Source organism: Rhinolophus sinicus, linkage group LG10 (assembly GCF_036562045.2).
Source record: "Rhinolophus sinicus isolate RSC01 linkage group LG10, ASM3656204v1, whole genome shotgun sequence".
Lineage (NCBI taxonomy): Eukaryota > Metazoa > Chordata > Mammalia > Chiroptera > Rhinolophidae > Rhinolophus > Rhinolophus sinicus.
Window position 1 is genome coordinate 7,130,439 of NC_133759.1, and position 13,314 is coordinate 7,143,752.

Sequence of the window (13,314 nt, forward strand, 5' to 3'; positions counted from 1 at the left end):
CCAAAGGGGTTCTGGCCGCGGATTAGATGGTGCCCAAAGGGTGGCGGCGGTGGCGCGGAACTACAGGCCGAGAGGCGGGGGACCGGGGCGGCGGCAGAGGCCTGGGAGAGGGCCCCAGCGGTGGGGCGGGCCCAAGGCCCGGACCAGGGCGGGGGGCGGTGGAGGCCGTGTGGGGAGGCGAGGGGTGATGGCGAGGCAGCCGCCGTGGTGGGGTCTCAGGGGGCCGACGACCCCGCTACTCGTGCTACTTCTCCTGTCTTTGTTCCCTCTCAGCCGGGAGGAGCTGGGGGACGGCGGGAGCCAAGGCTGGGACCCGGGAGTAGCTGCCGCTACAGGGCCAGGGGCGCGGATCGGCGACGAAGCCTTAGCTCTTTGTCCCGAGCCACCCGGGGCCCGAGAGGATGGAGAGCCTGGCCTGGGAGTCAGGGAGCCTATCTTCGTGGGGCTTCGAGGGGGAAGGCAAAGCGCCCAGAGTGGTCGTGGGTCCCCTGAGCAGCCGGACGCAGGGCTGGGGGCGGAATACGGGGTCCAGGCATTAGGCAGCCGCGGGCGAGAGAGAGGACAGGGCCCAGGGTCTCTGTTATGTTGGCGCCCAGAGGTCTCCTCTTGCGGGCGAACAGGACCCTTACGAAGAGCTAGTTTGTCGCCAGAGACTCTGTCCCCAGAGGTCCAGGACCCAGAGAATAGCTCGCCCTTCCCTTCAGACCTTCTAGTTCGGCCCCGTGGTTTTAAGCCGGTGTCCTCCCAAAAGAATGCTGAGAGAGGCTTCCCCAAAAAAGTGGGAACCACACGCTGCTGCGGGGAATTGTGGGCGCTCGGGCACAGAGGTCAGAGTGAGAAAACCACGACATCCCGAGCCGAGAGGACAGTTTCCCGAGCGGGCTGTCTTCCGGGAGCTGCGGGATCTGGCCCCGGGCTGGCTTCAGCACCGCGCACGGCGAGGACAGCTCCAGCATCTGGTTCAGCACCGCGCGATTATCGGACAGCTCCCGAGCCGACGCCCAAGCGCATGCGCTCCCGCCGTCTCTTCCGCCGCCGCTTCCTTCCGCAGCTCGCCGGGCCGCGCCCCCCGGGAGTCCCGGCCGGGCCAGGAGCCTGGAGAATACCCACAGCCAGCAGGGTCCGCCCCCGTCGCGCCGCGAACCGCCACCCGCAGTTTCCGCAGTACAACTACCAGGCGCTAGTGCCCGAGAACGAGGCGGCCGGCACCGCGGTGCTACGTGTAGTAGCGCAGGACCCGGACGCGGGCGAGGCCGGACGCCTAATATACACGCTCGCTGCGCTCATGAACAGCCGCTCGCTGGAGCTGTTCAGCATCGACCCTCAGAGCGGCCTCATCCGCACGGAGGCGGCTCTGGACCGCGAGAACATAGAGCGCCACTACCTGCGCGTGACGGCGCAGGACCACGGCTCGCCGCGCCTCTCGGCCACCACCATGGTGGCAGTTACAGTGGCCGACCGCAACGACCACGCGCCGGTGTTTGAGCAGGTGCAGTACCGGGAGACGCTCCGTGAGAACGTGGAGGAGGGCTACCCAATCCTACAGTTGCGTGCCACAGACGGCGACGCGCCCCCCAATGCCAACCTGCGTTACCGCTTCGTGGGGCCGCCAGCTGCGCGTGCCGCAGCTGCCGCCGCCTTCGAGATTGATCCGCGCTCAGGCCTCATCAGCACCAGCGGTCGCGTGGACCGAGAGCACATGGAAAGCTATGAGCTGGTGGTGGAAGCCAGCGACCAGGGCCAAGAGCCTGGGCCGCGCTCTGCCACCGTGCGTGTGCACATAACCGTGCTGGATGAAAACGACAACGCGCCTCAGTTCAGCGAGAAGCGTTACGTGGCGCAGGTGCGCGAGGATGTGCGCCCCCATACGGTGGTGCTACGCGTCACGGCCACCGACCGAGACAAGGACGCCAACGGATTGGTGCACTACAACATCATCAGCGGCAATAGCCGCGGCCACTTTGCCATCGACAGCCTCACGGGCGAGATCCAGGTGGTGGCACCTCTGGACTTTGAGGCAGAACGAGAGTACGCCTTGCGCATCCGGGCGCAGGATGCAGGCCGGCCCCCACTGTCCAACAACACCGGCCTGGCCAGCATCCAGGTGGTGGACATCAATGACCATACTCCAATCTTTGTCAGCACGCCCTTCCAGGTCTCTGTCCTGGAAAATGCACCCCTGGGCCACTCAGTCATCCACATTCAGGCAGTGGATGCTGACCATGGGGAGAATGCCAGACTGGAGTACTCCCTTACTGGTGTGGCACCTGATACACCCTTTGTGATAAACAGTGCCACTGGCTGGGTCTCTGTGAGTGGTCCCCTGGACCGTGAGTCTGTGGAGCATTACTTCTTTGGTGTGGAAGCCCGAGACCATGGCTTACCCCCACTCTCAGCCTCAGCCAGCGTCACAGTGACTGTGCTGGATGTTAATGACAATCGGCCTGAGTTCACGATGAAGGAATACCACCTACGGCTGAATGAGGATGCAGCTGTGGGCACCAGTGTGGTCAGCGTGACTGCTGTAGACCGTGATGCCAACAGTGCCATCAGCTACCAGATCACAGGCGGCAACACTCGGAATCGCTTTGCCATCAGCACCCAGGGTGGTGTAGGTCTGGTGACACTGGCTCTGCCACTGGATTACAAGCAGGAACGCTACTTCAAGCTGGTGCTAACTGCATCTGACCGTGCCCTTCACGATCATTGCTATGTGCACATCAACATCACAGACGCCAACACTCACCGGCCTGTCTTCCAAAGTGCCCACTACTCTGTGAATGTGAATGAGGATCGGCCAGTGGGCAGCACCGTGGTGGTCATCAGTGCCTCTGACGATGACGTGGGTGAGAATGCTCGTATCACCTATCTACTGGAGGACAACCTGCCCCAGTTCCGCATTGATGCAGACTCAGGGGCCATTACACTACAGGCCCCGCTGGACTATGAGGATCAGGTGACCTACACGCTGGCTATTACAGCTCGAGACAATGGCATCCCGCAGAAGGCAGACACCACTTATGTGGAGGTGATGGTCAATGATGTGAATGATAATGCGCCACAGTTTGTGGCCTCCCACTACACGGGCTTGGTCTCTGAGGATGCCCCACCTTTCACCAGTGTTCTGCAGATCTCAGCCACTGACCGGGATGCTCATGCCAATGGCCGGGTCCAGTACACTTTCCAGAATGGGGAAGATGGGGATGGAGATTTTACCATTGAGCCCACCTCGGGCATTGTCCGCACAGTGAGGCGGCTGGATCGGGAGGCCATGCCCGTGTATGAACTTACTGCCTACGCCGTGGACCGAGGCATGCCCCCCCTGCGGACTCCAGTCAGCATCCAGGTGACGGTGCAGGATGTGAATGACAATGCACCTGTCTTCCCAGCTGAGGAGTTTGAGGTACGAGTGAAGGAGAACAGCATTGTGGGTTCGGTGGTGGCCCAGATCACTGCAGTGGACCCCGACGAAGGGCCCAATGCCCATATAATGTACCAGATTGTGGAGGGGAACATCCCCGAGCTATTCCAAATGGACATCTTCTCTGGAGAGTTGACAGCACTCATTGATCTGGACTATGAGGCTCGCCAGGAATATGTGATTGTGGTGCAGGCCACGTCCGCCCCTCTGGTGAGTCGGGCCACTGTGCACATCCGCCTGGTTGACCAGAATGACAATAGCCCTGTGCTCAACAACTTCCAGATCCTCTTCAATAACTATGTATCTAACCGCTCAGACACCTTCCCCTCGGGCATCATTGGGCGCATCCCAGCTTACGACCCCGATGTCTCTGACCACCTCTTCTACTCCTTTGAGCGGGGCAATGAGCTGCAGCTGTTGGTGGTCAACCAGACCAGCGGGGAGCTTCGACTCAGCCGCAAGCTAGACAACAACCGCCCTCTCGTGGCCTCCATGTTGGTGACTGTCACAGGTGAGGGGTGGGGGCAGGAAAGTAGCCCAGTGACCTCAATCTGTCAGGGCCTCAGGGGCTCCCACAGGGCACCTCAAACCAAAGAGGGATTTCCAAGCCTTCCAAGAATCCCTTAGGTTAGGTTCACATAGTCCCTGCTTAGATTCTTGGAAAGTCTCTACAGAACCCCAAAGAGTCTAAGGCATTCAGCAGACCCCATAAAGACTGTATGAACTATCTGATAGCCCCTCTCCCTCTGAAAGGCTGGAGGTCCTGCGGTAATTCTCTGGAGGTTGCAGGGTAAGCCAGCATAGACCAGTCAGCCCACACCACACCTCTGTTCAGATGATGGGTTACTTTGGGTCCAGTCTGATCCTCCCCCATCTGTGCAGGAGAGGGAAGCCAATAGTTTAATGGTCAGGAACAGCCACTTACTCAGGCGGCTTCAGGCAGAGAGTGGGCCCACACTAATCTGGCTACTATCCAAGGGACTGACAGAGGCCCTGCCCTTTGGGAAAATGTCCAGAGGCCCACCTGCCTCTTTCCTGCCACCACAACCCCAGGCTTGCACAAAGCCCTCCCTAATAGGAGGGTGCAGGTGGGAGAGGCTCCTGCAATCCTGTCTACTGAAGGCTACAGAAGTTGGCAGGCAGGCTTTACTAGTGTCCATTCCCCAATTCTGGAGCATGGATTCCTGGCACCGCCAAAGAAGCACAGCCTCCATTTAGCCTTCAGTTCACTCAACAACCAACCTTCATTGATGACCCAATGTGTGCTAGGTTCTGGGGACAAGGCATAGAAGCACCTCGTCCTCATTTCTGAGGGTGGCCACTCAGATCGCAGGATCCAGGTCTGTCCGGGGGGATGGGCAGCTTACTGACCCAAGAATGCTGAAGGTGGAGGAAGTCAGGGTGCAAGACCCTCCTTGAGAGAGGGATCTTGCCAACCCAGGGAGTGGGGTTGAGTGGTCCCGAGGCCAGGGCCCCTTCCAGTACCATGGGAAAGTAGTTTGCTGACCAGAGATAGGGGAAGGGTGATCCCTGTTTTGGAGGGGATGTTTCGCTGGTTCTGCAGTGCGGGAGGATGGGTGGTCAGTGGCCCTGGTTCCTCAGTGTCCTGAGTGGGCGTGGCCTGCTGACCATGATAACTTGGGGAAGGATGGATTAACGACCACTTAGGGCCCTTCTCGTGTTGTGTTGGAAGAATGGCTTGTTGACCCATGGGCACTGTGTGGGGTGCGGGGAAGGGTTGGTTGATCTCTGGCTCAGGCACCTCCTTGTGTTGGAGGGAGGGGAGGGGAAGCAGCAACTTGTTAACAGTTTGTGGCCTCCCACCACACGGGCTTGGATGAGCTCCCTACAGACCCTGGAGGAGCTGGTGGTAACAAGTCCCAGACCCCCTGGTGTCCTGGCAGGGTCAGATTGCTGACTTAGGTGCTGGAGGACTGGGCAGTCACTGGTCCCAGACCTCTTGTGCCCCAGGGAGGGCAGCTGCTGATCCCAGACTGACCACTGCCTCTACCCCTGCTCGCAGATGGGTTGCACAGTGTGACGGCACAGTGTGTGCTGCGTGTGGTCATCATCACGGAGGAGTTGCTGGCCAACAGCTTGACCGTGCGCTTGGAGAACATGTGGCAGGAGCGCTTCCTATCGCCACTGTTGGGCCACTTTTTGGAAGGCGTGGCTGCGGTACTTGCCACCCCTGCTGAGGATGTCTTCATCTTCAATATCCAGAACGACACGGACGTGGGGGGCACCGTGCTCAATGTGAGCTTCTCGGCGCTGGCGCCGCGCGGGGCCGGGGCTGGCGCTGCGGGTCCCTGGTTCAGCTCCGAGGAGCTGCAGGAGCAGCTGTACGTGCGCCGTGCAGCGCTTGCCGCCCGCTCACTTCTGGATGTGCTGCCCTTCGACGACAACGTGTGCCTGCGGGAACCCTGTGAGAACTACATGAAGTGCGTGTCAGTGCTGCGTTTTGACTCGTCTGCGCCCTTCCTGGCCTCAGCCTCCACGCTCTTTCGACCCATCCAGCCCATCGCAGGCCTGCGCTGCCGCTGCCCGCTGGGCTTCACCGGAGACTTCTGCGAGACCGAGCTCGACCTCTGCTACTCCAACCCATGCCGCAACGGCGGCGCCTGCGCAAGGCGTGAGGGCGGCTACACCTGCGTCTGCCGCCCGCGCTTCACAGGTGAGCAGGGCATGGGGCTGGGGACCTGTCTGGCCGGAGCTGGAGGAACCTCAGGCAGAGCGTGAGGACGGAACCACAATATAAGTGAGGACGGCACATCACTTGAGCCAACTGAGTTCAGGTTGGGCACGGTGAGACCAGAAGTCGTAGATCCTGGCCCAGGGACAGCCTAGGGCCACGAAGGACTTACAGGCCTTAGGTGGGGCTGAGGCTGTGAAGGAGGCGTGGCCGTGGGCAGGGCAGGGCTTGAGGGTCTGTGGTAGTGGTCTGGGCGGGACCATGGGAGGGACAGGGCACCTGTGGTTGTGACAACCTCTGACCTCGGTCTGACCCTAGGAGAAGACTGCGAGCTGGACACGGAGGCCGGACGCTGTGTACCTGGCATCTGCCGCAATGGGGGCACCTGTGCCGATGCGCCGGACGGCGGCTTCCGCTGCCAGTGCCCGACAGGCGGCGCCTTCGAGGGCCCGCGCTGCGAGGTGGCAGCACGCTCCTTCCCGCCGAGTTCCTTCGTCATGTTTCGTGGCCTGCGGCAGCGCTTCCACCTCACGCTGTCCCTCTCGTAGGTGTCCGCCCCGTGTCTCTGCGCACTTCCACGCCCTCCCTACTACTTACATGACCCCACTCCGATTCCTGACTGTCGCATCCTGACGTCCCACAGGACACCGCCCCATCCCTGATGCCCGGCCAGAAGTCTCAGAGCTTCACTGCATTTGCCTTCCCCCTCCCCCCCACCTCTCTCATCACTTCCTCTATTATCCCAGCCAGGGTGGGCGCCCCTGGAAACTTCTTGTTGCAGGGATGGTGGGTGTGAGGTGTCCAGCTTGTGACGCACCCTGACCACCCCACCCAGGTTCGCAACTGTCCAGCCAAGTGGGCTACTCTTCTACAATGGGCGCCTGAATGAGAAGCACGATTTCCTGGCCCTCGAGCTTGTGGCTGGGCAAGTGCGACTCACATATTCCACAGGTGAGTGGCATGGGGCTGTGTGTGGTTGAGTGGGTGCATGTGTGGGCGAGATGGGGATGGTGCAAGCCCTGGGTTCCCTTGGGTTTGCCTCACTGCACACCTGAACACATACCTCCATGCCAGACATCAGTGAGGACCTGATCCCATGGCCATTCCCTGTGGGGGTGTGCTTCTCCTGTCTGTCCAAAGGCACTCTGGTCCAGCCAGTGTGGGTACCAGTAGGGGGCCAGTGATCTGATGCACCCAGGGTCACCCTGGGCGTATCTGTGCCTACATGACTGGGAGGGGCAACTTAGCAGCTCCAGACAACCCTCCACATGCATCCCCCCAACAGGTGAGTCCAACACAGTGGTCAGTCCCACAGTTCCAGGGGGCCTGAGTGACGGGCAGTGGCACACAGTGCATCTGAGATACTACAACAAGGTGGGCACCATCCTTGGCCTGGGAGTATGGGGGGAGCTGGGATGCCAGGTTCTACCCTCAGTGGTTACCCTGGGGGTCCTGTTGAGTGGTGTGCCTGGGTCTCTAGCCCCGGACAGATGCCCTGGGGGGTGCTCAGGGCCCCTCCAAGGACAAGGTGGCTGTGCTGAGCGTGGATGACTGTGACGTGGCCGTGGCTCTTCAGTTTGGTGCTGAGATTGGCAACTACTCCTGTGCAGCTGCTGGCGTCCAAACCAGCTCCAAGAAGTGAGGTCCCCCCCAGCCCCTGATCCCCTGCCCTCTGCCTGCCAGAGCCCACCCCACCCCTTCACATACCCCACTTCTCACTCCAGCCTGCCAAGCTCCCCATCCTTCCCCAAACCACCAGGTTTTCCTCTCCCCACTGGGACCCTGAAACCCCACTTCACTTTCACTTCTTCTCACCCTACCCCAGGTGTCCACATGCCTCACCCTTTCATCCTATCTCTCAACCCCAGCTCTTCTACCTTTCCCCAGACCATCTGCCCACCATGAGCTCTCCTTTGCATCTCCAGCTAAAGTAAAGCCCCAGCTGCTCCCCCAACCTGGCCTCACCCTCCCTCCTGAATCACCTTACCCTCTGAGTCCTGCCTTCCTATGGCCCCCAAGAGCAATCCTACCCTGGCCCCAGTTCCACCAATGACTAGGACCTCTGTCTCCCAGGTCCCTGGACCTGACGGGCCCTCTGCTCCTGGGGGGTGTCCCCAACCTCCCCGAAAACTTCCCTGTGTCCCACAAGGATTTCGTCGGTTGCATGCGGGACCTGCACATTGACGGCCGCCGAATGGACATGGCGGCCTTTGTTGCCAACAATGGCACTATGGCAGGTAGGCTCTGTCCGCATCATAGGGAGGGTGGATGACTACATGGTGAGACTACAAAGCTGACTTCACCCCTCATCACAGACCAGCCTTTAGGGCCCCTGAGAGAACATGGGACTGAGATCATGGCCACTTTCGGCCCCTCTGAACCTCTATGTTCTGTCCAGCACTTGTGCCCCACCCCATGTCTCATATCCTTCATGTGCCTTCCTCTCCCAGGCTGCCAGGCCAAGCTGCACTTTTGCGACTCAAACCCGTGCAAGAACAGTGGCTTCTGCTCAGAGCGCTGGGGCGGCTTCAGCTGCGACTGCCCTGTGGGCTTTGGTGGCAAAGACTGTCGGCTCAGTGAGTGGCCACATGGGGCAGGAGGGGCCGGCAGGGTGAGTTCTGGTCCTGAGGCGGGGCCTGTGACCCTGCTCCTTTCATCCCCTCAGCCATGGCCCATCCCCACCATTTCCGTGGCAACGGCACACTGAGATGGGACTTTGGAAATGACATGGCCGTGTCTGTGCCGTGGTACCTGGGGCTGGCATTTCGGACACGGGCGACGCAGGGGGTCCTGATGCAAGTGCAGGCTGGGACACACAACACGCTCCTCTGTCAGGTGTGTCTGTCCTCCTGCCCCTCCCTAGACCCTCAGGTCTCAATCGATAACACCACCAGCAACATTACTGTGAGTTCAGGCTTGGTCACACAGCGTAGTTCTCTGCCAGGTGTATGACCATAATGGACCTTGCTCTGCACCCTGGCCCTTGATCCTCTTTCCCACCATGATGTATGCAGGACACCGATAACTCTCTTGTGCTAGATGCACCAATCCACGACCTCTGGTCCTGACCTCTACCCTCTAACCTCTCTCTCAGCAACATAATGTCCCTGGGCACAGTGCCCTATGTGCCAGATATAGTCTTGCTCCTGCTATTCTGATATTCTTGACCTCTGAGCCCCCTGATTTCACCTCCTGACTCAGCTCCAGCCTAACTTGGGGCTCTGACCCCAGGGCTGTGCCTCTCTACCCACAGCTGGATCGGGGGTTGCTGTCTGTGACGGTGACCAGGGGCTCTGGCCATGCTGCCCACCTCCTCCTGGACCAGGTGACTGTCAGTGATGGCCGGTGGCATGATCTGCGGCTGGAGTTGCAAGAGGAGCCAGGTGGCCGGCGGGGCCACCATGTGCTCATGGTCTCACTGGACTTTAGCCTCTTCCAGGTCTGACCTCTGACCCTGGGGTAGTCCGTTTTGTCTTCCAATCAGACCACCTCATTTGATCCCATCTCTAGTCCAGCCCCTCTCAACTCCCTCCCCTGCCCATAATCTGATAGTCTCCCACCTCCTCCTACCCTGCCAGCCAGGCTGGTCCATTCCCAAGCTCTCCTCATGTCAGGGAGGCTACCCAAATTTCTGGCCTGGTCTTGAGGTACCGTTGCAGCCATCACTTTGCCTAACTTCTGGAAACCCCTTCTGGTCTCTGCCCCGATCTCCCTGGCTCAGAATCATGGGATTTCAGCGCCTGTCTGAGGCCAGATCGAGACTGAAACCTTCCTGTCATCCATCCCCCATACTCCCACAGGCCCTCTGTCTTCGGGAGCAGCTCACTCCCAACCATTCCCTTGGTACAGAGGGACAAAGTATGGCCATGCAGGGCTAGGACAAGGCCAAGACTGACTCTGGGCTAGGGTAGGGTTCCATCAGCCCCCCACCCTCACCCCCAGTGCTAACTGTCCCTTTCCCCCAGGACACCATGGCAGTAGGGAGTGAGCTGCAGGGCCTGAAAGTAAAGCGACTGCACGTGGGAGGCCTGGCCCCCAGCGGTGAAGAGGAGGTTCCTCAGGGTCTGGTTGGCTGTGTTCAGGTGGGGGTCAGCATGGGAACATGATATGGGGCATTGCGAGTGGTCAGAGATCAGGGGGCCTTGGGACCTGAAAAGCTGCATTCATATGAGGGATGGGGTTGGGGGTGGCGTGGGGTGGGGACCCAGAGCCATCAGAGACAGGTCAAGCCTTTGTGTGCTGTTGAAAGTGAGAGTCTAGCTTAGATTATCAAGGGTCCTTAGAGGTGATGTGTCAGGGACAGCACAATTAGGGATCCCATGGGGGGACTGAATTGGGGATATTGGGGTCAGGGTCTGGTATTTTTTGGGAGACTGCATGTCAGGAGTTATCAGACCAGATGGTTGGCTCTGTAGGGCTTGGGGCTGAGGTGTTTTGACATGGGTCTCATCCCTGGCTGGCTGTGTCCATAGGGGGTATGGCTCGGCTCCACGCCTTCGGGGTCCCCGGCCCTGCTTCCCCCCAGCCAGCGAGTGAACGTGGAACCTGGCTGTGTCATGACCAACGCCTGTGCATCCGGGCCCTGCCCACCCCATGCTGACTGCCGAGACCTCTGGCAGACCTTTTCCTGCAAATGCTGGCCAGGTGGGGACTAGGGGGAGTGGTGTGATCTGGGTGGAAACCTGGGGCTCATGGTGAAGACCGGGGCACCTGGAAAGCCTAGAGGAGGGGACTGAGAAGGACAGGTACCTGTTCTCTCTCATGCTCTGTGGCCAGTATCCTGAGCTCTCACCTAACCTGCAGGTTACTATGGCCCAGGCTGTGTGGACGCCTGCATCTTGAACCCTTGTCAGAACCAGGGGTCATGCCGGCACCTCCCAGAAGCCCCCCATGGCTATACCTGTGACTGTGCCGGTGGCTATTTCGGGCACCACTGTGAGCACAGGTAAGGGGTTGGAGGCTGAGATGATGGGAAGACCTGGTGGGAAGTAGTGGGGGTCACTGAGATATCATGGAGGCACCTCACCTGCCTGTCCACCCCCAGGATGGACCAGCAGTGCCCGCGGGGCTGGTGGGGAAGCCCAACCTGTGGCCCCTGCAACTGCGATGTTCATAAGGGCTTTGACCCCAACTGCAACAAGACAAATGGGCAGTGTCACTGCAAGGTGCGCCTGGCCTCTGACCCCTGACCTTTGAACCCTGACCTAGCCATGGATTGCGATTCTTATCTGGCTTGCTGACCTCTGCCCCCGCCTCAGGCCTTGACCTCTTACCCCTGTCCTTAGACCTAACTGCTATCTCTTGTCTGACATCTAACCCCTCCCTTAAGTTTTATTGGAGGCCCAGTCTTCCTCCTGGCCTGTGAGGAGCGTTCTCTTGACCTTTCCTTGATTCCTCTTATTCCCCAAGCTCTGACCTCTCACCTCAGGCCCCCGACCCATTCTCAAACAGGAGTTCCACTACCGACCGCGGGGCAGCGACTCATGCCTCCCGTGTGACTGCTACCCTGTGGGCTCCACCTCGCGTTCATGTGCCCCCCACAGCGGGCAGTGTTCCTGTCGCCCAGGAGCCCTTGGCCGCCAGTGTAACAGCTGTGACAGTCCTTTTGCAGAGGTGACAGCCAGTGGCTGCCAAGGTGAGCAGGCTCCACCCAGCTCCACACATAGGAGACTAGCTCTGGCATGCTGCCTGCGCCGAGTTTCATGGCATTCTTAGTTCTTTGGGTAGGAACTGCGGGAGCCTTCTCTGAGGAGACGCTGACACCCAGGGGATCCCCACATTTGCCCCAAGTACTTTGATGACCTGTCACAGAACCTGACAGGCCAGCTCCCGTGAGGCCAGCAGGGGAATGGTGCGCAGTGGGCCTGGGTTGGGTGGTGGAGGGACAGTGGGTGTGACTGTCACTTTGTCCCAGCCCCTGGCCATTTGGCTGAGCACCTCCTTTCTCCCTAGTGCTCTATGATGCCTGCCCCAAGTCCCTGAGGTCTGGCGTGTGGTGGCCCCAGACCAAATTTGGCATGTTGGCCTCAGTGCCCTGTCCTCGGGGGGCCCTGGGTGAGTACCTGGGGGGCAGGCACAAAGCTGAGGGTAGGGGTGGGCCTGTCCTTTGACTGCTGGAGCCACCTCTTTTCCTGAGTTGGGTGGCCTTGTTCCTGCAAAGGGGTGGGAGTGGGGTAGGGGTCCGTGTGGGCCCCTCACTACCTCCTAGGGGCTCTGGGTCCCCCCACACACCTCACTGAGCCTCCGTCTGTTTCTCTTGGCTTCTGGGCAGGATTGCGGGGTGCAGGTAAGGGGTACGTGTTTGCTCAGGTGCGCTGCCCCCTCCCACTGCCAGAGCTTTTGCAAATCCCTCCTGCTGCCTGGTCCCTGCAGACCCCTCCCACTGCCTGAGGTTTCTAAAAGCTACTCCCAACTGCTTGAAGTCCCTGGACGCCCCTTCCTGCTGTCTGAGGACTGACCCCAGGGGCCTTTCTCTGATGCCTAAGGTCCTCAGAGACCCCTCCCCACTGTCTGAGTACCCTGAAGATCCCTCCCCACTTCCTAAGGTCCTTGCAGACACCTCGTCAGTTCCTGAGGTCCCTGCAGGCCTCTCCCTACTGTCTGAGGTCAAGAACGACCCCCACACACACCGTTTGAGGACCCTACAGACTCCTCCCCACTGCCTGAGGTCCCCGCCAAGCCCTCCCCGTTGCCTGAGGTCCCCTGCAGTGGCTGGATAGATTGTTTGTGTATGCATGCTCGTGTGTGTGTCTTTCTGTGCCTGCACACACGTCTGTGAGTCTGTTTTGAGGGGAGGGGGTTCTGTGTTTAAGGTAGGGACCCTCTTGGCTAATGGCTATGGGCCCAGATCAATTCTTACGCAAACCCCATCCCAATCCCACAGCCTATGGAGAAACGGCAGGGAAGTCATCACTGGGGCAGTTAAAACTTGTGTGATAACTTCCACCCCCACGCTTTGGTCACAAAACACTCCTGGAGAACCTGGTCTGTGTCAGCGTGTCTGTGTGTGTGTGTATGAGAGATCCTTGTATCTGTATGTTTGTTCTGGTCTATGCACCTATGTGTGTGCAGATGTGAGCATTGGAGTGTGTGAGTGTGTGTGCGTTTGCCCTGGGCCACATATCCGTGAACCTCTCCTGGCCTTTGTGTGTGTGTGTGTGTGTGTGTGTGCGCATGTGTGCTCGTGTGCAAGCGCAGGTAT

At 59.7% G+C, this 13,314-nt stretch overlaps 1 protein-coding gene across 3 annotated transcripts in view; it reads left to right on the top strand.

Moving 5' to 3' along the window:
* Positions 1–13,314, top strand: part of CELSR3 (cadherin EGF LAG seven-pass G-type receptor 3) — a 23,840-nt gene continuing 10,526 nt past the window's right edge. For 2 of the 3 annotated variants that reach the window (XM_074312382.1, XM_074312383.1), the window contains exons 1-17: positions 1–3,932; positions 5,445–6,095; positions 6,432–6,657; positions 6,949–7,064; positions 7,399–7,487; positions 7,594–7,751; positions 8,187–8,350; positions 8,564–8,689; positions 8,779–8,948; positions 9,367–9,552; positions 10,079–10,195; positions 10,586–10,757; positions 10,917–11,058; positions 11,158–11,278; positions 11,565–11,748; positions 12,066–12,167; positions 12,385–12,399. In XM_074312382.1, the coding sequence (XP_074168483.1) occupies positions 188–3,932; positions 5,445–6,095; positions 6,432–6,657; positions 6,949–7,064; positions 7,399–7,487; positions 7,594–7,751; positions 8,187–8,350; positions 8,564–8,689; positions 8,779–8,948; positions 9,367–9,552; positions 10,079–10,195; positions 10,586–10,757; positions 10,917–11,058; positions 11,158–11,278; positions 11,565–11,748; positions 12,066–12,167; positions 12,385–12,399 (6,484 nt within the window). In that variant the 5' untranslated portion in view covers positions 1–187. The remainder of the gene's footprint in view (positions 3,933–5,444; positions 6,096–6,431; positions 6,658–6,948; positions 7,065–7,398; positions 7,488–7,593; positions 7,752–8,186; positions 8,351–8,563; positions 8,690–8,778; positions 8,949–9,366; positions 9,553–10,078; positions 10,196–10,585; positions 10,758–10,916; positions 11,059–11,157; positions 11,279–11,564; positions 11,749–12,065; positions 12,168–12,384; positions 12,400–13,314) is intronic. The other variant, XM_074312384.1, reaches the window with a different exon arrangement.